Raw genomic sequence first — 25,182 nt, 5'->3', positions numbered from 1 at the left:
GGTGACTCAGGTGGAGAAGTTGTGTTTTCAATTTCAGAGAAACAGGTTTCAACCACAGCATCATTTGCCCTCCTCCCCCGATTCTTCTTTCCCCTGCTGACCACATAACCGCACTTTGTTTGCATGTTGGGGAGTTGCAACTCATATATTTTTGTAATGGAACTTGTTCTGCTACCTTGTACATGTTCTGCACAGAGACGCATGCACGTATGTGCACACGCGTACACATGCATATGATATCAGCTTAATAAAAGGGAGAGGGGCTGTGTGAAAGAAGACAGACACCGAGCTGTGCAGGTGAGCAAGCAGACTGAAGAGAAAAACAGAGACAAGCAGGACAACAACACCAAAGAAGAAGATGATGATGATGAAGAACCCCATCATTCTGATGGCCTGCATCGTTCTTTTGTCGTCTCTCGTTACGTCTGACAGTAAGATGACTGCATGCTCCTTATTTTTCTCGTAAAGGGCAAATTGCTCCTCCTTTTCTGTCTTTCAAAAGTCAAAATTTGGTCATTTGAACTTTTTTTTAATTAAGCGTGATCGTGTTTGCTGAAAGGCCAAAAAAGGAACCGATTTAAAAAAGAAGTCTTAGATGAACAAAAGCTAAAATGAAAGACATTGTTATTCTTAAAAATACAGACAAACTGAACTGAGGCCTCTTAACACAACATTACTGCAACAATCATAGTCCTGTGATTTTGAAAAGTTCACAGACACACAAAACAGCCAACTGTAAAAACAATTTTACGGTGATATAGTGACATAATTTTCCACTTGGATTTCTTTTAATAGTTCTTTATATCTCTATAATGTTTTCAGGCACATTCGGTCCGGAAAAATGCTGTTTTCAGTTCCTCCACAAACGTTTTCCAGCCAACAGAGTGACGAGCTTCGAATACACAGACAAACGGTGTGCAATGGAAGGCGTGCTGTAAGTGACTCCAGAGTTCAAAATAAGCAGACTAGTATATATCTAGTATGCTTACAGATATATTTTAAAAAATATATATACAAGTTGTCAGTATCATTAATTTTTTGTCTCTGTTTTAGCTTAAAGACGGTGGGTGATAAACAACTCTGTGCTGATCCAACCATGCAGTGGGTAAAGAAAATCATTGAATCCATCCAGTCGAAGAATGCCACCACCCCAAGATCAGCATAACCGAGTGTGAAATGAACATTTTAATAACAGTATAACCAAGCAGATCTCTTGGTGTATGAATCTATTTTCAAACCATCAAATCTTCAGATTGATTTTCTTTTATTTGTCTGTGTATAAGCTATTGTACAGCAAAACATATACTGAAAATGCAAAATAAAAAAATAAAAAAATAAAATGAAATTTATTCTAAAGCTTGTTTTTGTTTGCTTTCATTGTGAAATCCGAACTTTGATCTAAAAGAATGAAATCCTGCATTCGCTGGGTTAATACACACTGCATTGCCTCCAGTAAAAGTGAAGCATCAAAGTGTGATGTGGTTTCTGGTTGATGAAGCCACAGGAAATTTTAAAAAGGAAAAGAAAAGAAAAAAGAACCACAAAGAATAAAACTAAATGCACACAGTAAAAAAAGTCAATTACATTACTTCGGAATTATTATTGTCATTGCTATTTTTACAAACTTTCTTTTAACCCTTTCTTTTAATCTTGTAATAAGATATTATTTCTGGCTGTGATGTATCTCTGTGGCCAGCAGATGTCGCTCTATTCTCTATTTTATTTCTTTGGCAAGGCTAAAAACCTTTCATAACCGCTACTGAATTTCTCCTTCTCTAAATGAACTGTGGCAAACAACGAATTGTTTAATCTCATCTGGGTTATGAGGATTGCATCAGCTACAAGCTTCTGCAGAGGTTTCTATCGTTAAATAACACTGAAATGAGAGACGATTCAATAAGAAGACATTTAAAAAAACAACAATAACAACAACAACACTGGGCAGCTACAAACTAAAGCTTACTTTTCTGTCAAATCTCTGTAATTTTTCAAAACAAGATGACCTGAAATTCTCCCTTTGCCCCAGAATGACGCCTCAGATGACATCAGCGCAGTGACATCACCGGCCAGATTTTCCTTAAATAGTTTCAGACCCAGATTTTTATTTCCATGCCCTAATGTTTCTTCACGAGTGCGCGCAGCCTTCTGAGCGTACGATCTGATTGCTCCATAAAAGCTCACAACGCGTGCCTTATTGACGCCACAGGTGACCCGTCAGGAGAGATGGCGTGATTAGATTTTGAAGGACCTTGCTGAATAATTTTACATATTAATAAGGGAAAAACAGAAGGGACGCGGGCCAGCTCGAGTGCTCCTTCTTTGCAATTGCGATGATGGTTTTCAAAACACCAAACTAATGAATCGGCAGCACAAGAGCTCAGCGTATTAGGGGATAAATGGCTGAACAGCTTTGTTAATCAGTGCTATATTTAAACCACGCCTCACATGGCTTTTGTCATGGTAATAAAATCCTCATTCAAGGGGCCAAGGAGGGAGTTATGGAGATGCCCTGTCAAATTTGCATGAAGCAGGTCTGTCAGCTTGACCTACCTGTAGAAAGTAGGGCAAGAAGTAGACAGCCTCAAGTTCTGCAATCACCAGTGGTGAATTTTACACAAGTGAAATTAGAGTTAAAGTACCAGACATCAGGAAAATGCAAAGTTACAGCACAGAAAAATGGCTGATATTTATCAGCATGGCGCACTTTAATTATTTACCTGCTCGCTATCCCAAACTGCAAATCTATAACCTCCAATTGCAGAAAACCTCGGAGGCTCTCTAAAGTTTTAATGAAAACCCTGAAAAGGATAAGCGGCAGAGAATGAATGAATGAATGAATGAATGAATGGATGGATAATAATTATAATCATATTGTTATAAACTGAGAAAGTGGTTTATTTTGTACCTTGATGGCAACAACACATGTCAAAAAGTTGGGCCTGGGTCATGTCTGTGCAGCATCCCCTTATTTCCACAACAACCTGTAACATCAGTGAACTGATGCTGTGGTCTGGGGAAGGCCTCAGAGGGGACTGGCAGGTGGATCCCCACGTACTAATGAGAAGGAAATGCATTAAAAGGAGGAGGTGTGCCTGGGAGACGCAAATGAGAACAATGGGTTGTAGTGCAGGAAGCATATATAGACAGAGAACTGGAAGAAGAGTGTACGAGGTGTGGTCTCGCTCCTGAAATTTAGATAAATAACCTCCACTTGTGGATGGCACAGTGAACTGTGTTCACAGACAGAGAGCCCATGCACTGATTTCCATGACAGAATCATGTCTGTGTTTAATGCAGCACCACGTGAAGTTCACGGTCATTCAGTATTGATTTTTGATCTTGTTCTTTGCACACAGGGATTTCACCAGATCCTCCAAATCTTTGAAGATATTTACTCTTTGCAATTTTATTTTGAGAAATTCATCAAATTTCATCCCATCTTTACTTCTCAGAAACTCTGCCTTTCTAAGATGCTCATTTTATACCCAGTCATGTTACTGACCTGTTGCCAGTTGCCCTATGTAGTTAAATAATGCTCCTCCCACTGTTTGTTTTTAATATGACTTAATATGACTATTATATTTTGTTTTCACTTGCATTTCAGTTTCCCAACTTTTTCCAATTGGTTTTGTAATCAGCCAGTCACTTAGCAGAAAGTCGATGCATTTAGACATGTAGACATGATCAAGGCAACTTGCTGAAATTCAGAATAGGGAAGAAAGGTGATTTAAGTAAACGAATGCAACATTGCAGTTTCTCAGCTGGCGTGAGTATTTCAGAAGCTTCTGATCTACTGGGATTTTCCCACACAACCATTTCTATGATTTATGGATAATAATCCAAAAATATCCAGTGAGCAGCAGAGGAAAGTGGCCAGACTCCAGCTGATAGGAAAGCAACAATAACTCAAACAACAATCAATCATTACAACAACGTATCTGTGAACACTAGAATAAAGTATTTAAAGTTATAACTTCAAGAAGGCTTGAGTTTGTGCTGAGTGAGCCACTCGTGAAGTGTCTTGAACCTGCATTATTTCTGAAGGCCAGCAGGAGGCGACTCCTCAGTGTTCATGGTAAAATGAGCCTACTGTTCACTTGATTTGCTACCCCAGTAAATGCTTTCCAGATGTGTTTATGGTCATAGCGGCTAGTTTCAAGTTCCTAAGTAAAACACATGTTCGTTTTGTAAATTATGGCTCCATGTAGTTTTAAATAAACCATGAATCAAGAAGGGTATGTTTTACTGCAGGTCCACCTGATTTTTATATGCAATCTGTGGGGTTTTTTGAATGAAATGTTGTTTGAGGTAAAATGTCACTCACTATTTTGTCTCCAAGACTTCATCAGAATGTTTCCCGGCCTTCTGTGCACAAAATAGTGCAGTCTAACTCGCACTGAGGTATGACAGTCATAAAATGGTAACCTTGGGCTGAACACAGTGTGCCTATCTTTGCAGCACGTTCCTGCTGTTTCACCCAAACAATAAAAGAATGTTTGTTCATTAAAAGCTGAGTGAAAACTCAATCCACTGTGATACACTTGAATGAGGAATTTGTGCAGCGTTATGGGCGACTAAGAGACGCAAACAGAAGGAAAACATGGAGACATAAAAGCCAGCCAGTCAGCCGAAGGATGGAGATGAAAGGTGGGAGAAAAGAGTGTGTACAGTCACCGTGGTGATCCGGTCTGAGGTGAGGAACACAATGGGATGCCATCAGCGGCAGCAGCGCACACACGTGCATGTGCACACATGCATGGAACACACATGAAGATAGAGGCGTGTATAAATAGCTGGTGTGTCATGTCAGCTTTTCCTGACAGATGGGATCAACATAAATTAAACCCTGAGAGAACAAAACTCTGTGTGTGTGTGTGTGTGTGTGTGTGTGTGTGTGTGTGTGTGTGTGTGCAGCAAAACAGATATACAAAGAAGTCAAGGTCCACACAGCTGAATGTTCAAGCAGCATTTGTTCATGACAAAAGTGTGACTGCATGTGGCAAGCCTATGCACCCCCCCCCCACACACACACACACACACACACACACACACCAGGGTGTGCTGCAGGTACATGAAAATGAGAAAAGAGAGACAAATGATAGCAAACAAACAAACAACTGACATCCTCCAAAGCAGATTTTATACACACACTGTTAAGTATTACTTGCAGACACCCTCAATTAGAAGGTTATTAACGTGCTCAGCAGGGAAATTAGACTGTAAATCACCCGTCTGAGGTTGGTCATTTATCACTTCTCAAACAGCTACATTTGAGAAGTGATAAATGAGAAAGCTACATCTTTCTGAGCTCCTGGTGTAACTTTTAAAAGCCAAAATGGCATTTTAAGATGGCTACTGAACACCTACTTTAGCTATAAAAATAAAGAGCACTTGTGAAATAATGTCCTGTTGGTTGCGAGGAAAATGCTATTTATTGCAAACTACTTTACATTTTGAATGCAATATACTAATGGGAAAGTAAATGTTCAAAAACAGTGTTTGTGTGGCTGATGCAGTGTTATGATTTAGCTAGCGACAGGCCAAAGTGACCACGACTCCTGTAGCGATTAATGACCCATGACCGGCTTTCACCATCTCCCTGTTTGGTTTTTCCCCAATCTCAACTATGACAGGAGTCATGCAGCTGTGGGATGTAAGAAACAAAAGAACTGTAAGAAGGCTAATTTATTGTTATAATTAAAGAAAGATAACAAACCAAACTACATCAGTAGTGTGAGTGTAAGCCACTGACTGCTTTATTAGATACCACAACTCCTTGTTAATGTAAATACCTAATCAGCCAATCACATACCAGCAATTCAATGCATTTAGGCACGCAGACATGGTCATGGTGACCTGCTAAAATTTAAACTGAACATAAGAATGGGAAAGAACGGTGAACATCTTATTTGATGTGGCATTGTTGTTGGTGCCAGATGGACTGGTGAGTATTTGCTGGGATTTCCAACACAACCGTCTGGAGGGTTTGCAGAGCATGGCCTCACAAAGAGAGAATATCCAATGAGTAGCAGCTCTCTGGGTGAAAATGACTTGTTTATGTCAGATGTCACAATAGAAAACTGGAAAAACATTGTCTGGTTTGATGACTCATGATTCCTTCAGTGACATTTGGGTGGTAAGTGTCAGAATTTAGTTTAAACAACATAAAAGCACGAAGTTCAGGCTGGTGGTGGTTGAGGATATTTTCTTGGCATCCTTTGGGCCCTACTGCACTGCAATAAGCCTACTTGGTTAGTATTGCTGACCACATCCATCCTTTTATGACCACAGCGTACCCATCTTCTGATGGCTGCTTCCAGCAGGATAACACATTATGTTGCAAATCTCAAATTATCCAACAATGGTTTCTTTAACATGAGTTTACTGCACTCAAATGCCCTCCCTGGTAATTGGATCTCAATCCAATAGAGCACCTTTGGGATGTGGTGGAACCAGAAATTCATATCACGGATGCGCCAACAAATCTGCATCAAGCTATTTATAGAGACTGGAGTATAACTGCCAGAATATCCTTATAACCTGAATCCAAACAGTAGTATTAAACTGTTGTAGCTCAAATGTACATTTTTCTTACAATGAGAAATTGTTTTTGATTACAATTGGCTCACTGTAAATAAATTATGAAATGTTTTTTGTTTTTTTAAAACACTGTATTACTTTTCCTGTAATGTTGTCATGGTAATAAGCATACACCACATGCCTTTGGCTCAACAATCCAACGATGACTGAGTTCATCGGTCCAGATTTCTGAGAGTCCTGGACTTTCAGACACATAATAATGCCGCTTTGCATAACCAAAACAAAAGAGAAAACTACAGCCGAGTCGGCAGTTACAGCACCGCCCGTGATTCAGAGATGAGAGGAAATTAAAAGTAGGGATTGAACTGAAATTAGTGGGAGAGATGGGAAAAATAGGAGGGGGATAGAGAGGGACCACAAAGTAGAGATCAATATCTTTTGTATAATTACCTTCAGCTTCCTGGGTTGCTAGGAAACCAAACAGAAATGAGAGAGAGAGAGATGTAGAGGGAGAGAGAGAGATGAAAACTGAGACCGAGATTAATTTCAGGCTTTCGCAGATTTGCAACTGTGTTTAAATAAAGCTCGCGCGAGCAGACTGGAGAAGTGGTGAAGAAGATGAGGAAGAGAAGTTGAAAAGTGAGATATGGGGGATTAAGTGGAAGTCAGGGGAGGAGTGGGGGGGGGTGGTATGTCAGTATTTCAGCTATTACATGAATGATAGCTGAAATACTGACAGTGATTGTCTCTTCGTCTGAGCTCGCTCTCCACTGTTGAGTTTTCTTCTTTTTTTCATCCCTCATCTGCTTTGTCTCAGCTTCCCGTCCTTCTCCTTTCTTTCTCGGTTTTGTAAACCTGCTGTAAACCCAGCTGTGTATTCACGGGAAAGAACAGCAGGTAGCTTTGAAAATGAGCGCTGCAATTACACAATCATTACACAATCCATCAGTTGTAATTATCTATATTACAGACTGGGGACATTTGTAAATGTGTGTCTTCTCTCAACCATTATCTGACGCTCACATAAAGCGCTCGTGGAGATGTGTGAACACATTAAATAAATGTAAACAAAAAGGACTGGGCTGTAATCAGTTGGATTGGAATTAAGCTGCAGGAAAATCGTGCAAAGGTTTTCTTTAGGGTCATCATGCAAGATAATTTAAGCAACAGTGTGTAATTTCTTGCATTAGCTTTATGGATCGACTTCATTCAGAGGCAGCAAATGATGGCACTGTTCCTTTAAATGGAGGGGGACAGAGGGAGAGAAAACAGGGAGAGGGAGAGAGAGAGACGTAGTAGAAAAACGGGGGTCGGTGTGTGCGCTGTCTGCTCTCTGTCTTGGAGAGGTGTGTAGGATTAGCAGGATTTTACTGAAGAAAGAAAGAAAAAGAAAGAAAAAAGAGAAAGAAAGAAAGAAAGAAAATAAGAAATTGCAGCACATAGTTTGAGGACTTTACTGAAGATGTTGAAAATATTTTAAGGAGGCTTCCTTAAGGACATGGTGGACATGTATGGGAACAAACAGACGATGTCACTGACTTCTGATGATGGACACAGTGCTTTTTAAGGACTCACAGTTGCAGGATTTTGAAACTTCTGCTTTGTTTGAGACTTTTTTCCCTGATTTAAATTTACTTTTTCAGACGAATCTCTGCATCTCCCTCATATGTTCTTGAAGACAATTGCTCTCCTGAGACGTGGATATGTGTGAACATTTGTTAAGCTGACTTTAAAAATATATCTCATCTCAAATAAAATTAAATATGCATTGCTTTTCTATAAACAGTTTAACCCTTTTTGCCACAAATTCACATTTCTAGCTTGTTGCTGCTCCTGTTTATTTGCCAGTGAATGTGTCATAAGCTGTGAGTGGAGAGCCAGCTGATGACATGAACTGCTGAATATTTAGCTAATCCTCTGTGGATACAACTATTTTTGACATTTATTTTTGCCCTCATCTAAATCCTAATCCAGGGGAAACAAATCTCACCCACTCACCTGAAGCTGCTTTTAATCTAAAGAGAAAAGAGAGATGGCGCAGAAAGACGGAGGAACGGAGCAGGGGCGTGTCAAAACAGATGATAATCTGGGGACTAAAGCCATGTCCGGGGGCCCTACAGCAGGTGGAGGAGTGGTGGTGGAGGTCAGGGAGAAGAAAGGCCCCCTGAGAGCTGCAATTCCCACTATGCCTTTCCCCTTGGCGGTCATCTGTCTTTTTCTGAATACCTTCATACCTGGACTTGGTAAGATAAATCACACTTTCTTTTTCTTTCCTTTTCTAATTCCCTCTAATTTCACCTGGTTTTTGATTTGGTTTGGGGCTCAGGTGCAAACAGTCAGCAAACTCACAAGACGAGGTGTACAAATGTAAAGGCAAAAAGAAAAAAGAAATACTACATGAATTAGATCAGAAAACTCAGAGGAGTGAAAAAAATAGTCTCCCTGCTTGTATTTTCCTGACTACTTCCATAAATGTGTGAGAAACGTGCTAAGAATAAGACCCCACTCACACATTGTGTTACAGTAAGAAGCACACGGGCTCAGTCTGCCAGGTGTTAATAAAGTCCATGCAGCTACATCATCACAGCAGGTAGACACATCCTCACTGAGGACACACTCAACATGTGTCATTTTCATACAAAGCTCATGTTATGGGAATCACATGATACACAAATCCATAACTAATCATCACAAATTGATGATTGGACACAAATTGCATTTTTTTTCTTTTAATATGTTATTTAGAAATGGGTTTTTTCTTACTACAAAAGTGTATGAAAGAGCTGAATTAAGCTCCTGGAGCTGACAGCATAGTACTTGTAGATTTATCCAAATTGAAACTTTAAAAAAAGGATTTTATACATTTAAAGGCATTTCACATTTAGTTAAATCTGTAGCAAAAAATCCCAAAACAAGAAAACTAAAATATGAATTTAAATGACAACAAAGCAGCAGAGCTGAGTCTGACTCACTTTAATGTGTGCACAGTTCACCCACACATTCTCAGGTGTGTGATGAAGCCGGTGGTCTCGCTGTGTGTGTATTTCTAAGCAGACATTGACCGGGTTTGCAGCTCATTAGCTAATGGAAGGGTGTTTCTGCCTTCTGTTCTGCCTTCTCCATCTAATTCCTCCACTTTGTCACATTATGTAACATCTGGTAGCTAATGACACACAGATACGCTCATCGCCACTACATAACAAAGCCCACCGCCGCCGCCAGACTGATACACGCGCACACACAAATACAGATATAATGAGCGGCTGTCAACAAATTAATACTGCTACATAAGGCTTTGAAAGACATTTAGTCACACGCGTCCGCACCCCGGCATTCACACACAGCTGTTTACTCATCAGTTCAGTGGTTTGATTCAAACGCAGCAGAACGTCAGGAGCTGATTTCAAGAAAAAGTAGAATATGTAGAAAGCAATAAAGTGAAAGTCACTATGAGGAAAAAGATTTGGTGACATGCGGAAAACATCAGTTATAAGGAACATACCTGAGCTCAATTCACCAAATAACCAAGGGAGAGCCTTCCCCCTCCCCACATTTCCTCCCCCTCTGATCTAGTGGGCATATCTCATGGGATTCATACTCCTCCCTACTCTCGCCGTGTTTATTTGTTATACTTCCATCTAAAAATAGCCTTCAAATCCCAACTATTTTCTCACATTCATTCCTATTTTCCTCTCTTTTGACTCACATTCAGGACTCTGTTTGCTGCCACCTTTCTTTAAGTGTTGAATTGTTGACTCCTCGAGACTGCCACAAACATTACAACAGGGTCAGCAAACCCCCGCTGACCTGTTTTCCCTTTTCTTGACAGGAGCACAAAATTGATCCCTAATATGTGCGGAAAGTAGCACGGCAGCCCTTCATCGAAGAGCGTGTGTTTACAGTGTGTGTGTGCGTGTATGTGTGTCAGTTTGCCTGAATGCATTGACATTTCATTGAATAGCTGTTGCCATGACAACCCTGACTAAAATGAACACAATGCATGCATGGCAGTGTGTGTGTGTAGTTTGGCTCTAACTGACTGGGACTGAAAAGAGCGTCTCGATCTATTCAGCCTGCCGACAAAATAAAATTTAGAAATGTGTAATTGAATTTGGACATGAGCCAAAGCCTCCCAGACATTCATGTTCATGCAAAGGTACAACAGGTCAGGATAACAGGTGATACAGCACCTGGCGCAGTAGTAACTATTATTGGTATGACATCTCTGGCACTATTACTACAGAAACCTAAAGATCCGCTCCAGGTTTGTTTAAAGACAAAAGATTCTCCTTTGTGTCTGATTGTTGGGGCACACTTGTCCTTGAGTCAAAAGCATTGAGATAAAGCAGCCGGCCTGCCTTGAGTCTTTCAAATGTGACAAAGTATGTCTAATAGTACTTCTTAAGCTGAATATTTAACATGTTACATACCATTTATTTAATCTCCACAAACAGATCAAGTGTAAAAACTTTGCACGGAGCTGTGTAACAGTGGTGTCAAAGTCAAACCATTTCATGCATAGTAGGCAGTTCACATATCATGTGGATATTGACTAGTAGGCTCAAATCTAGCCAGACGTGTTTCCTCAGCCTCTAAAATCAACGACTACACCTCTGTGTTGACTTTCAGGATTTAAACAGCCTCTGTCTCACAAGCCTACGTGATTAAACTTTGCATTAACCCCACCTCTGCCTGCTGACATGTTAAGAACAAGAATCTTATATCATCCCAGCAATGTAACAGAGACTGAGTTAAAAACTACAGGCGAGTACCACACAAGCTGTTAGCAGCTTCAGTGTAAACTGATACAAGAGCTGTAAATAATTACGCACACTTACTGTGGAAGAAACTCCGGGTCACTGGTTGCATTACGATATTTGCCATAAGAGGAGAGGAAAGTGTGAAGCTTTAAAACACTTAAGTGAATATATGACTTAGTCCTCTCAGTGTGTGTGTTCCTGTGAGATTGACTGCATGTAATATTAGAGACACTGCAGTGTGTCGTTGCTGAGTTCTGTTGATATCTCGTGTCTGAATTTTCATGTGTTTACTTGCACTAAAATTAGCAGTGTTCCTCTCTTACTCCACTCAGTCTCACTTGTCTACAGCACTGGGCAAAAGCAATTTGCATGATTAATGCTCATAGTGCACACGTTTTCATTAAAAATACTAATTTAAAACATAATCCAGTAGTGTATGGGTTTTTTGTCAGTCCCATTTCTGCAACTGCATTACATTTTCTGATACTAGAAAAAAACAACAACCCTCGATTAGCATTTTTTGGCATCTGGCAGCTTTTCCTCATTCTTTATTCTGTATTCAGTGGTCGCTCAAACTAAATTCTGTCACATAAAGAATACATTCAATACATTGAATTTGACATGTAAAACCAACAGAAATAGAGAATGTTGCATCATATTTGCAGGAAATGATGAATATAAAAAGAATTGGAGTTTGTGATGAATGTTTTTTATAAAAACAGGTACATGTTAATAATCGTTGTTTCACTCAGGTTGGCGTTCATTCTTGGTCTAATTTAGATACTAGAGATCGTTAGCTTGCCAGCTTGGGTCATTCAATTGGAGAGGGACTAACCGAGAGCTACATGCTCTCTCGTCACCAGAGCCGAGAACGCTGCTTGTTGTCATTAGCTTTCTCTAAACTGAGGACTTTATATTTGCTAAGACAGAATGTGTCATCCTCCAACAAATTCAAACGATGTATGACAAGGAAGAGAGCAGGGCGACAAAGCACAGGCTGACCTGGATATTTGACTTAGTTTCATGTTAAATATGTGTTCACAGGGCAAGCCAATTGAGCCAAAGACATGCTGTTTTGCTAACACTTTACTGGCTGCAAACACAAAAACATGTAAAGCTGCTTGAAGTTCTTTAGTAGTAGGTGGCTAGCTACTCTGCAAGGGAGGGAATGTTATCCATAGTTTTGTTATAACCCGTGACTTTTGAGTTTAAAAGCAACACTGGCAAAGATGCGCTGAGTAACAAAAGCAATATGTCCAGTGAGGTGATACTCCTTAAAAGTCAGGGGCAGGTTCAGCCTAAAAATACGTTGCAAATGGCTGCAGGCTGAAAAACATTTCACTGAAAGACTGTGCAACTGTCTATGAAGTATGTTTGTTTTTCCTTTGGTGGTTTTGTCAGAAGTGTTACCCAATCAGCAGCAACTATTTTAAAAATCGTGTGGTATCTAAAAGTCAGTGCACAAAATGAATCAGTTGTCACTGGTCTAACACGTGGGTGACATAACAGTGTGTTCAGTGCACAACTGCTCTTATTTACAAAATAAATAAATATATGGTACTTTTAGTTAGGGATTAAGTCAGCCTACTTCACCATTGTTTGAGGTCATTTGATAGAAAGAAAAAGAATATTGTACACAGAAATATACATTGATTCATGTCTAATTGTTTAGACGTTTTTTATTAATATGTTTTCTTTCTATCCACCCAGCCTGCAGATAACTGAAGAACCCTTATAACACGAGTAACCACATAAATTGTAACTGTTACTGAAAAATATTATGCGATTACTGTAACATGTTTCTTTGTATCATGTTACACTAACACTGGTTATAAACTAACATTCCAAGAGCTAATGTTAAGCTTGAGTGTCATAAAAAGCACACTTACTCTCTGATAGACAGTTTAATTACACTGAATGATAGTTTGCTAACTCTTCAGGTCTAGCAATGTTTTATCTACTTTAGAGAACTGCAGGTAAAAGAGGATAAGAGCAGCAGAGGCAATAAGCAGCTAACAGAGGCTAACAACAGATAAAAGAGGCTAAGAGCAGCTAACAGAAGCTATGAGCAGCTAACAGAGGCTATGAGCAAGTAAAAGAGACTAAGAGCAGCTAACATAAGCTAATAACAATTAACAGAGGCTAACAACACGTAAAAGAGGATAAGAGCAGCAAACAAAGGCAATGAGCACCTAACAGGGGCTAACAACAGGTAAAACAGGCTATGATCAGCTAACGGAGGCTAACAAAAGATAAAAGAGCCTAAGAGCACCTAACAGAGGCTAACAGCAGGTAAAAGAGGATAAGAGCAGCTAATGGTGGCAAAAACTGTAGCACTTACTGACAGAGAGGTTCAGTATATCCTCAGCAGGTCACCTCAATATCACTGTGATATAAGTTACTGACTTGTATCAAACTCCTTCAACAAAGTTTTACGGCCTCCTTCAGAGTAAAAAAATACGTACACCAGCTACCCATGAAACCCAGTACAGGAGAGTTGACTGCAATCTACTGAGATCGAGTGGTGAGATTTAACAAATTGTAATTTTAAGGCACATTTTTTCACAAGAAAATGCTGAATGCATTTTTTTTCTTTAGATTTGAACTACCTGATGATCTTTCTTTCTCTCTTTTCCCTCAATATTTAATTTTTTTTTAAAAAACAACAACAAAACTTTATCTAAGACTTGCAAACTATAGTCAATGGAAGGAGGAGTTTCACATCTATGTAAAGGGGGAGCTTTTCCCTTTCCACCTGTCAGCTTTAAGGTGGACTGGCCTTAAAGGTGGAGTACCTCGATACTTAAGTGATACACCTGATTACTGGTTACTTTGAGTTGGTATGCAAGTACCATTTCATCTAATCAACACAGCTTTACAGTTCACATCCTCCGTTGTTTTCTGGTCCTTTCTCTTCCTTCCTGTTTTCTCTCTCCCTTTATGTCTGCTTCTCTTGCTGTCTTGACACTCTTACACTCCATCATTAACCTCCCACACTACCAGTGGGTGCTTTGTAGAGTTCTCTGTGTAATTATAGTAATTAGTCTGGGTAATATCTACTGACACACATAGACACAAACACGCATGTACGTACTCACAATATCCCACATGCGACATACAACGAAGCCAAGAGCTTTTCGCACCTAGAGGATTGTTGGATTTCTCTAGCAAAAAACTGAAAGATTTATTCTGACTTTATTATTGCATCAGCTCAACGTATATTGTTAAGCAAAGTATATTGTTAAGCACATATATTTGTTCAGGTTTTGCCCAGCTGCAATTATTTAGCGGAGTATTTTCCTTATAGTTAGCTCTGTGCTCTTTGATTACATGCTGACTAAAATGCTCTCCACTGATCAATTTACTGTTTTGATAGTTTTAATATGATCTAAGAATTAATCCAACATATAATAATTTTGGAAATATATTTAAAGTTATATAATTTTTTCCCTATGCAAAATCCTCTTATTAGACGGATTCATGGTAATATTCACTTGGCAAGTGATCATTAATGCCAAAATGATAATTTGACTTAATAATTTGACTTAATTTAAACTTATTTAATCAATGTGGTTTTATTTGACAAAGTGACACACTGATAAATTCGAAGAGCCCAACTCTGCAGTTCTTATAGCATTTTAGTATCTTTCAGTTGACTGTTTTGGTTTTACATTCAGTTATCCTTCATTATCCTGCTTTCTCAGATTCAAATATTTCTTAATTTCGAAGAATGAACTTGTAGGTTTTGGTGTGCTGAGCCAAACAAATACTCCAAATTGTTTTGCTTTTTCAAAAGCGGATCTAATATTTAGTTGCATTGCTATTTGATAAATTATATTGGAACAGACAGCAAAAACTTCATTGGGAACACCTGTTCAACTGCTTGTTAAGACAAATATTTAATCAGCCAAACATATGACCAAGACAAGCAGCTAAAGTTCAAAGCATCAGAATGGGGAATAAAGTTTATTAAAGTGACTCGGAACATGGCATGTTTGTTGGTGCCAGTTCGGCTGAGTATTTAAGAAACTGCTGATCTACTGAGACTATCTCTAGAGTTTACAGAAAATGGCCTGAAAAAGAAAAAATATCCAGTGAGCAGTACTACTCTGTTGGGATGTGAGCGATGACTCAAAAATGCCTTATTGATGCCAGAGATCAGAGGAGACTGCTTCAAGCTAGGAAGTAAACAGTAACTCAGTAACTCTTGTTACAACCAAGGTATGCAGAAGAGCACATCTGAATGCACAACATGTCGAACCAGGAAAGAGATGGCGACTGCAGCAGAAGACCACACTACTCCTGTCAGAAAAGAACAGGAAACTAAGGCTACAACTGAACAATAAAGGCTGCTTGGTCTGATCAGCCTTGATTTGTGCTGTCATGGCAGGTTAGCCCTGTGACAGATTGACAGCCTGTCAAAATGCCACAGCCTACCTAAGTATTGAAGAATTGAGGGGTTTTGAAGGTAAAAGAGGGTCCAAACTAGTACTAGTAAGGTGTACCTAATAATGCATCCAGTGAAAGCGACACATGTGAACAGTACCTGACAGAGACCGCTGACGTTGGAAGTCATGCAGAAGAAGTAAAACTAAACAGACCATAGAAATCCTTCTGTGCATGCCAAAACTCTGACGGAAGTGATGCGTAACCATTCAGCTACCAGCTGGCTGTCAATCACAGCTAATGTCTGGAGGTGGGCAGCACCTAAGGCAGCCAGAGCATCTGCTGGTGGGTGTGGCCTCTGTGACCTGAAAATTTCTGCTCCTGATCAGACCACGTCGGTCCTGGATGGACTCTCATTTTAGCCCACTGTTGCTCTTTCTGCTCGAGGCTTTGAAATGAGCAAAGAAAATATGAGGGTTCATCTCTTCCTTTCCACCAATTTATATACTTACTTATCTTACTTTTCTGTGACAGTCAAGTATAAGCCTTGTGAGAGTAAATATTACATTTTATGTCATTCAGATTCATCAGATGTGCTCGGACAATCTGGCAGTGCTTCTGTTGAAAGATTCACCACGATACAACTGTCTCCAAATGCATAGTTAATGAAAGAGACTGACACTGGATGGAAATTTTGAAGCAGAGAGAGAGAGAGAGAAAAAAAGAAAATGAAACAGAGAAAAAAGTGAGAAACTAACTTATACATGAGCTGGCCTTTCCTTTCTACTTAGAAAAAAAAAGCACACACAGCCGGCAGCCTGGCAGAGCCTGGCAGAGCCTGCTCCTCCCTCCCCCCACCTGTTCTGCTTGCTGTGTTATTTGAAATTCACCAATGTGACAAGAAATGGAGCTGGCAGAAAGGGAAGGGCCAAGGCCATGATGCACACAACGCCCACCAGGCATTTCTTATGTCGCATGCAATATTCACAGTATTTAGTCTTTACAAAAAGCCTGCGGAGAGCAAGCCGGAGCGTCAGCTGATTGTTTGAACAATTTAGGCTTTTTTAGGTCTTAAAAAGGTTCTTTGGTGTTGTGACTTTGAGAAAATACTATACTATCAGCTATTTTAAGCTCAACAAGAACTTGTGAGTAAATATGACCTAATTAAAATATGACATCTGCAGCATCTTTACTTTAAACACTGTGGGTCTGAAATCCACAAGTCTGCAAAATGATTTAATCTGAGCATTTATATTCTGCAAATGTCACAAGAATGGAATTTGTCTTCTGTTTATAGGTTTATTTTTTGATTTTAGTTTTTATGCACTCATTGAAAAACTGGACCCAGAAGGTTTCCAGAGTTGTATACGTGGATGCTCAAACTCGTGCATACAGTTTCACACAGAGCATTTACTGTGCAGGGGATGGTCTCCAGGCTTTCAGATAGCAGAATAAGGAGTGCGACTGGACTTAATTCAGACAGATAAGAGTTGAACATTGAGATAATCCTGTTTCAGCTCTATTACAAACAGCCAGTATATGTGCTTTTTCTCCAGGGCATAGAGACATCGCTGCAATGGCCAGGTACCTGCCACCGGGAAAACCTTAAGTACTGACTCTCTCTCTTAGACACAGAAAAAACACCCCAAAACAAAACATAGAGAACAGCTTCTTTAGTCTAGCTTCAGTTATTTCTCTGCGGCAGAGAGAAACATTTTGCTCTTCAGGTGTGACTGGTTGTATCACCTTATACAGCTGCTTTTATTTCCATGCACATCTTTACTGTATACAGAGATCTGACGAAGTACTGAGAGTAAACAAGTAAATAAATCTGTTTTAATAAGTGTTTTACTACTTTTACTACGTTATATTAATACTATTAGTGCTTTTAACATCTTAGAAATTGGGCAGCTCTCAACTGCTCCTATAATAATAATAAAAAAACAAAACTGAATGCATAAAATGAAGTGCTGGTTTTTCTTAGCCCAGAATGGGCCTCTGAGGGGGTGACTGCACATTTAAGCTCAATCATTTGACTCACTGCTACTGCTACACAGTAGCAGTGAGTCAAATTTCTTTTGTTAACAGTAATCTACCACTTTTCATTTCTGAAAGTTTGAATAAATATTAAGATAACAACTATTGTTGTACTTGAATTTAAAAAAACAACAAACAAACCCCAAACCGGCTTTAGCCAAGGCAAGGCAAGGCAAATTTATTTGTATAGCACAATTCAACAACAAGGTGATTCAAAGTGCTTTACAGAGACATTAGAAACAAAAACAAATAAAAAGCATGATTTAAAATTGATTAAAACAAGCAAACAAACAAACTAACTAAACACACACATTTCACACCTGTTCACCTTTACAAAATCATTGTTTACGGTGATTTTGCTTTCTTAATTGGGATGGGACAAGGGTCCTGAAACTAAAACAAAAAGATGATTTTTCACATTTTAAGTGTTTCTTATGACACTGATTTAAGTTCAAGGCTTATAAGTTCCTTCTTTTGTTCATATTGGACCTGATGCAGTACAGCGGGAAGCAGTGTTGGTCAAGTTACTTGAAAAAAGTAATCAGTAACTAATTACCGATTACTACCCCAAAAAAGTAATCCCATTACTTTACTCATTCCTTATTTTCAAAAGTAATTAATTACTTAGTTACTTAGTTACTTTTTAAAAACATGATTTACAACCTGAATAGGTAATAAAGCAATAGATCTTTCAGCCCAATTCTACTTTTTCTACATAATCCAGCATACAAAATGTAATCAAATGGAAAAGTCTCTTTTTAAAACTTGTTTTATTAGTTTTAATCTTTTAACTTTATGCATCAAGCAAAGATTTAATTATATGCAACATTCTCTGACTGGAAGAAATTTGTTTAACATTTAAACTTATTTTCTGCACATTCCAGAACATAAAATAATTCTTTTTTTTGTGTTTCTCTGTGAGTTTCCCATTACGTGGTAGTGCACTCGGTGCTTGCTTGGAAGTTCAGGGTTTTTTTTTTGCTGTAAAAAGAAGTTTTCTTCCCACGCACAACGGACACTAATGTTTTTGTCACTTTTTATGGAATCAAACTCAAAGTAAGGTCAGTACTTCCACGCTTTAAACGCTGCACGCTCATACTCTCTCCCGCACTCGATATATGATCCATTGTTGATCTGCACACAGCTGTTGTCACGAACGTCGCACTCGCTTACGTCACTGTCATGAGACATTCTCGCAAAAAATCACAGTTTTAGTAACGCAGTAACGCAGCGTTCCTAAGGGAAAGTAACGGTAATCTAATTACCGTTTTTGCAATAGTAATCCCTTACCTGAAAAAAGTAATCAGATTACAGTAACGCGTTACTGCCCATCTCTGGCGGGGAGTAATGTCACGACTGACAGCTGCAGTCACAGAAAATCTTTCTTATCTCTCTTCAGGGATTAAGTACAGATGCAGTGCTGAGAAGAAATGCAGCATTTACTGTCCATGACCGTGACTGTGTGTTTCAAACCAATAAAGAGAGATGTTCTGGTTCACTACTGTAGCAGACTGTAATTCTTTGATGGATTACCATAACATTTTGTAAATACAGTACTGCAAAAAAGTCTTATATCACCCCTCGTTTGCACAGATCTAACGACCTTCAACACAACCTGAAGTCTCTTAGACAAGCTTTGATGTAATTTCTTTAAGAAGTCTTCAGGAATAATTCTCCAGGCTTCTTGAAGGACATTCAAAGCTGTTTTCCTGGATGATCACACACTGCTTCACTAATGTTGAGGTCCGGTTTCTGGGGAGGTCAGTCCATGACTGATACTTCCAGTTTTCCTTCTTTAGGTTAGCTTCTTGAGAGCTAAACTTCCACTGAGAAAATTTCTGATTCTTTGGGAATCAGCTTGTTGGTACAGAATTATCTATTTTATATCTGTCCAATTGTGTCATGTTTTGGCATTCTTGCATAGATTGTTCAGGACTTTCCTGGAAATGAGTGGAAAAGCAGCCAATGTCCAAAGAAAACCTTTGAAAGACCTTCAGAAAGTCTGGAGAACTATTGCTTGAGACCCCTTAAAAAGTAACAAAACAATCTGGCTCTTCAGAACTAAAATGTTAAAAAATTAGGGGTGACTCAAGACTTTTGCACATTCATGTACATTTAAGGTCCTTTAAGTGTACTCATGCCCTGAATAGCTGTCTACAAATTACTCCACATGATTTTGTTGAAGGCTTATTGCATTCAATATATCCGCATTTGTCTCAAAGCACTAAGTTGTGTAAGTGCAATTTACCTGTGTGATGTTTCTATTTGAAACAATAAAAAAAACCCTTTCTGGTTCATTTCATCCGGAGTCTGTTTTGGCCTCGCTGGAGATTAACCAGAATGGAAAACTCCTCAAAGGTTTTTATCATGTCGGACTATAAACATCGCAGAGATATTTGATAGCAAAGTACATCAGAACTGTTAAAACAATAACTTCTTGGATTGTTTTTGGTAACAGTATGACTTGTGGTGTTTTTCCCACAGGCACCTTCATCTCAGCGTTCACAGTGCTGTGTGGCGCTCGCAGTGAGCTGATCTCAGAGCGAGGTGTTTGCTGTGTATTCTGGCTCAACGTAGCAGCAGCCCTGATTCAGATCCTCACAGCTGTTATCATGGTCGGATGGATCATGAGCATCTTCTGGGGAATGGACATGGTCATCCTGGCAAGTCAGTAGCAGCTACTAGTGTCTGTGTTTGTCTTCCCCTTTGCTTTCTTTTCTCCACATGTGTCACATGCACTTTTAAAGTTAGTTTCAGCAAGCAAAACATAAGGTTCAGGGACCAGAATTGGCCCAGTAAAGAGTCCGATCTGGCCCTCTGAATGGTTAAAATAAATTAGCATAAATTTTGATTTGTGTTTTTCTGTGGATCATCTGTGGATTAACAGAAACTTTTGTTTAAAATTACAGGACAATCTGGGCAATGAGCTACTGGAACTTTTTCCTGTAATTTAACAGATTTTGTTCTTACCATTTAAGCACAGATTTCTTTCATTTAATACGAAACATTTCTTTGTCGTGTCAAAAAACTCAGACATACTGTTGAAATTACACTTCTTTTCCTTATATTGAGTTATTTCATGGGTTAAATGTGTAGTTAAATTTATTTACACTGACAGAAAGGGGAGTTTCACCGGTCTGGCCCAAATCAGCCATCGCTGATGGCAGCCAAAGCCCTCCCATGTGCTCCAAAAATTACTCTGTTTGCACTAAATGCCCTCCAGTAAATTATCTTTAGTTATTTAACACTGACCTGCTGCTGTTAAAGCAGAACTTATTTTATTTCACTTAGGAAATATCAAAGCTAAATATTGCATCCTCAAGACGTGGCAGAGCCGAAAAATGAAATAACATAATTACGACCCATTTTTAAAGAATTGTATGATCAGCTGGAAACCAGGGCGCTCGGTGAGATTTGTTGCTGGTTTGGGTCTTTTCTGTGGTTTTTATTGGTGAAAAAAACAAAAATAAAATAAAATAAAGCAGGATAATAGCAGCATTATCCTTCAAGGCCTGTGTTGCAAAGGGATGCAATCAGTGGCTCTGGATTACAAAGTTGTTCAAAGGATTTTACATAAATCGTGCAGAAACATGAAAGAAAGAAAGATGCAGAGAACAGACATGAAAAGGTTGGGTAATTTTACCACCCTCTCTGTCAGGAACTCAGCCTCTCCTTAGGCACTGATGCATGAACAAGTGCACACACACACACACACACACACACACACACACACACACACACACACACACACACACACACGCACAAGAGTCACCATTGTCTCAGTGCAGCCTTTGAATTATCCACAGCCCTGTAAGTGTCCTTATGTGAGGTAGCCTAATTGCTGCCTGCCTGCGCCACCAGAGTGTATCGATTCGCACACGCCTGCGAGAACGTGCGTGTTTGTTGTGCGCGAGGTACAGTAATTGTGTGTGTGTGGGAGTGAGCGGCCCCCCCGGTGTGTTTTTGTTCACTGGTCCCCGCTGTTTTTCAGGCCTCTGGGCACACATCTTCTGCAACTGTTACTGTAAAAATCATTCTCTGGTAGCATGTTGAATATTCGGGTTTGCGTAAGATGACTGTTTCCCAGTTGGACTGAAATAATGCCGGCTGTTTATTTAGAAGATCAGTTGTTATTCAGTTATTCATTACCACAATACGCGGTAGCTTTGAGAGTTCATGCTCGTATGGGCTGATTCAGCTTTCTTCCTCTATGCATTTAATGCCTCTGAAAATGTGGTCTCTGTGTGAGCTTCCTCCCTCTCTCCCTCTAATGAGCCTGTGCTGTATATGATCAGTTTCCTCTCTCTTCATAACTCCAGCTCCACATACATGGCTGCCGCCCTCTTCTTTTTTTCCCATCTATCTAATGATCGTGGTGTTATCTCCCTCCCACTGATCGCCTTCCATCTGCCTTTTTTCTCCATCCAGTGATTGTTCCTGTTTGATCTTCTCATATCTTTGCTTCCTCTCTTCCTCTCCTTCCTGCTCACTCTCACATAATTCCTCCCACTCGCTGCCCGCTCCCCAGTCTTCCTCGCCACCTCAGTTTCTTCTTCAGTTTTTGGTTTTCACTGGTTCCCGTCTCCATCTCTCATCCCATCGATCCAGTGGATGAGGGTCATGTTACTGTAAATGTGTTCATTTGATCATGTAATGTACCCTGCCACTCAGATGTTTGAGCTCACTTCCAAATGTCCTTGCTTTTAAAGAAAAATAAGTTTAAAAAAAAAAAAACAGACAAACTTTAAATTAATTTGAAATGCTGCAAGTTACAAATGATTTATGGTTATTACTGGAATATCTACTTAAGCATACAGATGATCATTGTCAGCCACCACTGCTCCAGTACAAAAAAATACTGATTATAATATTTAATAAATATGAGATGATAAATAACTGATTATTCTGTTAAACAATAACTTTTAAACTAAAATAAAAACTCATTTTGTTTCAACAGTGAGGATGTTTACGTTACCCCCAAAACTGCTGCGTTTATTTGTAGCTCAAAAGGGTTTCATAGTTCATACTGAACTGTTTTCTTTGAACTACATCAGTGCTGTCAGCTTCACACATCACCTTAAAAACAGTGAAACGTGTTCTCACTAACCGTCTCTTGTCTCTTTTCTCCCCCTCTACGCTGCTCCTTCACGAAAGTTTCTGATGGTAGGTGTCTCTTTTTTCCCTTCTTTTACAACCAACAGTCCCCCACTGAGTTAATAAAACTGCGGAGGATGTAGAAGCAAGTCAAAGAAATAGCGAACAGCGAGCTTTTTTTTTTTCTAAATTTAACACAGTTATTGTAAGCCAGAAACAAACAGTTACCCTTAAAGGACTTCAACACAAATCGGAACGTTCTCACGATCTTGGCAGCAAGAGTTTGGCAACTCACTGCTTTCTATTTGTGTGACAACGTCCTGCTCATCAGTGGACTGAGCTGTCATGGAGCCTGGTCTGCTAAGCTCAGTAAATGTTCATACACATCCAGCCATGTTTAATCCGACATACCTGATTCGAAACTATGGTATCGCACCATGTAATATGACTAAAAGCTTAGTGACGGCTTTACTAACTGAGCTGAGTTTACCCATGGTGTGTGTGATTAAAGAGCTCCACAAGAATGCTCAGTTCTCATTCCCAGAGTTAACCATGCATTTTCTTAACTGCTTGTCCATCTTCAGGGTAAGGAGGGCTGGAAGGACCAGGAAAATCCCTGGATAACCATGCCTGCCCATTTGGAAACACCATTTAAGCCAGGCTTGTCCAACTCCAGGCCTCGAGGGCTGGTGTCCTGCAGGTTTTAGATCTCACCCTGGGTAAACACACCTGAATCAAATGATTAGTTCATTACCAGGCCTCTGGAGAACTACAAGACATGCTGAGGAGGTCAGTTAGCTATTTAAATCAGCTGTGATGGATCAAGGACACATCTAAAACCTGCAGGACACCGCCCCTCGAGGCCTGGGTTTGGACACCGCTGATTGAAGCTAACATGCATGTCTTTGGACTGTGGGATGAAGCAATGTTAGACGCATTTAGAACAAGCACACTCCAGGCAACTGGTGGATTCTGAGTTATTTGTCATGGATAACAACATTAAACAAAGTCTGCATGCTTGTTCTGTTAGACAAACCCAAGTCTGCTGCTCCACTCACATGACTCCCTCCTCCCACTTTAACATATATCCAACACACCGCGTAATCACAGTACTGCACCTAATCTGCCAGTACTTATTCTAATGCAGAGGGTATGGGCATACATAGACTCTTCCAGGAGTTAAGCTGCTGCCATCACTGCTGCTGCTGCTGCTTACAGTGTTTCAACATCTTCCCCCGTCATCCTGTAGGTTTTGGGGGAGATTTGGAGCTTTTTCCTATAGGGGAAATAAGCATTACCTTTCCTCCCTCCCCGCAGAGATAATGCTTGGTTTATAGTTCTGGGTTAAATGTGCGGCAGACCTAAAACACTGCAAACTACACTTTGCACCTTGCCAACCTCTGTGATAGGTCTATTTGGAAGTATTGTGCTGCACAAACACAGTACATTTGCTTAACTGTATTAAACTTGCTTGTGCAGTATAGGCACATGCCATTATCTTGATGCCGAAGCTCTGTTCTTGTTTCTATTGACTCTTATTTGCGCTTTATTATCTCCAAGCCCAGCATGTTCAGCTCACCTCCACCTGTGATGGCAAAAAGATGCAGAAACAGCTGTGCAAAAGTATCTCCAACAAACACAGGATTCAAAGCAGCCTAGTTTTGCCCCTCATGCCTCGTGGTAGTCCCCACCAGGGTCCTGCCAAGTTCCGCTTTCAATTTTGCCAAATTGAATGAAATGAAGAGTAAAATCATGACTGCTGTCAACAGTTCAAAATGAATGATTTGTAATTGCATGCGGGCATTTAAAAACCTTTTTAAAAATGATAGCAGGGACACCAAATGATAGAGAGCCTTGTGTTCCCTCCCTCCTCAGGCTGCAGAGACCAGGGCATTCCTCAGGATGTGTGAGGGAAGCCGCTCTCATGCTAGCTGGTGGGTCGCACGGACAGCTTGACCTCTTTGACCTCCCCAAAGGTGACTTTTTCATTAGTAATGACCTTGAGCTGACACCATGTAGAGGCCGAGACGTGATGAATGGATTCATTAATGAACAGTGAAGCGAGAGGCTGCCCTTCATGGAAATCTTTAATCGCTGGCTGCTGATTGGTCACATTTACGTTTGCCGAAAATTATACTTAGCATTTACAGCCACAAGAAATATAAGGGATAATAATGATATTAATAATGAATAAAAACTACATGTGTTGACTTTGTTGAGTAATTATAAAAGTGATGTTGGATTTTTTTCATTGTTCTTTGATTTAATTGCCAAATATGGATAAAGGAAAATTTGTGAGCTGCTTGATTGAGCTGCCCCAGGACTTTTTATCACATGTTTTAAATGTTGTATCAGAGACTACCTT

The 25,182-nt window shown here is 39.7% G+C and overlaps 2 protein-coding genes across 2 annotated transcripts; both read left to right on the top strand.

The window, feature by feature from the left end:
• The first annotated feature begins 290 nt into the window (after positions 1-290).
• Positions 291-1,232, top strand: LOC146616925 (monocyte chemotactic protein 1B-like). The gene is made up of 3 exons (XM_085371859.1): positions 291-431; positions 823-934; positions 1,054-1,232. The coding sequence occupies exons 1-3, from the start codon at positions 359-361 to the stop codon at positions 1,163-1,165; spliced, it is 297 nt and encodes a 98-aa protein (XP_085227985.1). The 5' UTR covers positions 291-358; the 3' UTR covers positions 1,166-1,232.
• Positions 1,233-7,850: 6,618 nt separating this feature from the next.
• On the top strand, positions 7,851-24,979 carry stum (stum, mechanosensory transduction mediator homolog). The gene is given in 4 exon segments (XM_085371855.1): positions 7,851-8,783; positions 20,208-20,390; positions 22,787-22,886; positions 24,693-24,979. Coding segments are annotated over 4 exon segments (678 nt in total). The 5' UTR covers positions 7,851-8,572; the 3' UTR covers positions 24,877-24,979.
• The last annotated feature ends 203 nt before the right edge of the window (positions 24,980-25,182 follow it).

This window comes from Diplotaxodon limnothrissa, linkage group LG15, assembly GCF_057381915.1.
Source record: "Diplotaxodon limnothrissa isolate DT_005_m linkage group LG15, D_limnothrissa_male_GT1.1, whole genome shotgun sequence".
NCBI classification, from domain to species: domain Eukaryota; kingdom Metazoa; phylum Chordata; class Actinopteri; order Cichliformes; family Cichlidae; genus Diplotaxodon; species Diplotaxodon limnothrissa.
Note: the sequence above shows the minus strand (reverse complement) of the source record. Positions and strands in the feature narration are given on the sequence as shown.

Excerpts from the sequence above, each read along its gene's own strand:
- LOC146616925 (XM_085371859.1), top strand. The coding sequence starts at position 359 with ATGATGATGATGAAGAACCCCATCATTCTGATGGCCTGCATCGTTCTT. Across the intron at positions 432-822 it reads GTCTCTCGTTACGTCTGACA|GCACATTCGGTCCGGAAAAA; the intron begins GTAAGATGACTG and ends TAATGTTTTCAG. Across the intron at positions 935-1,053 it reads TGTGCAATGGAAGGCGTGCT|CTTAAAGACGGTGGGTGATA; the intron begins GTAAGTGACTCC and ends TCTCTGTTTTAG.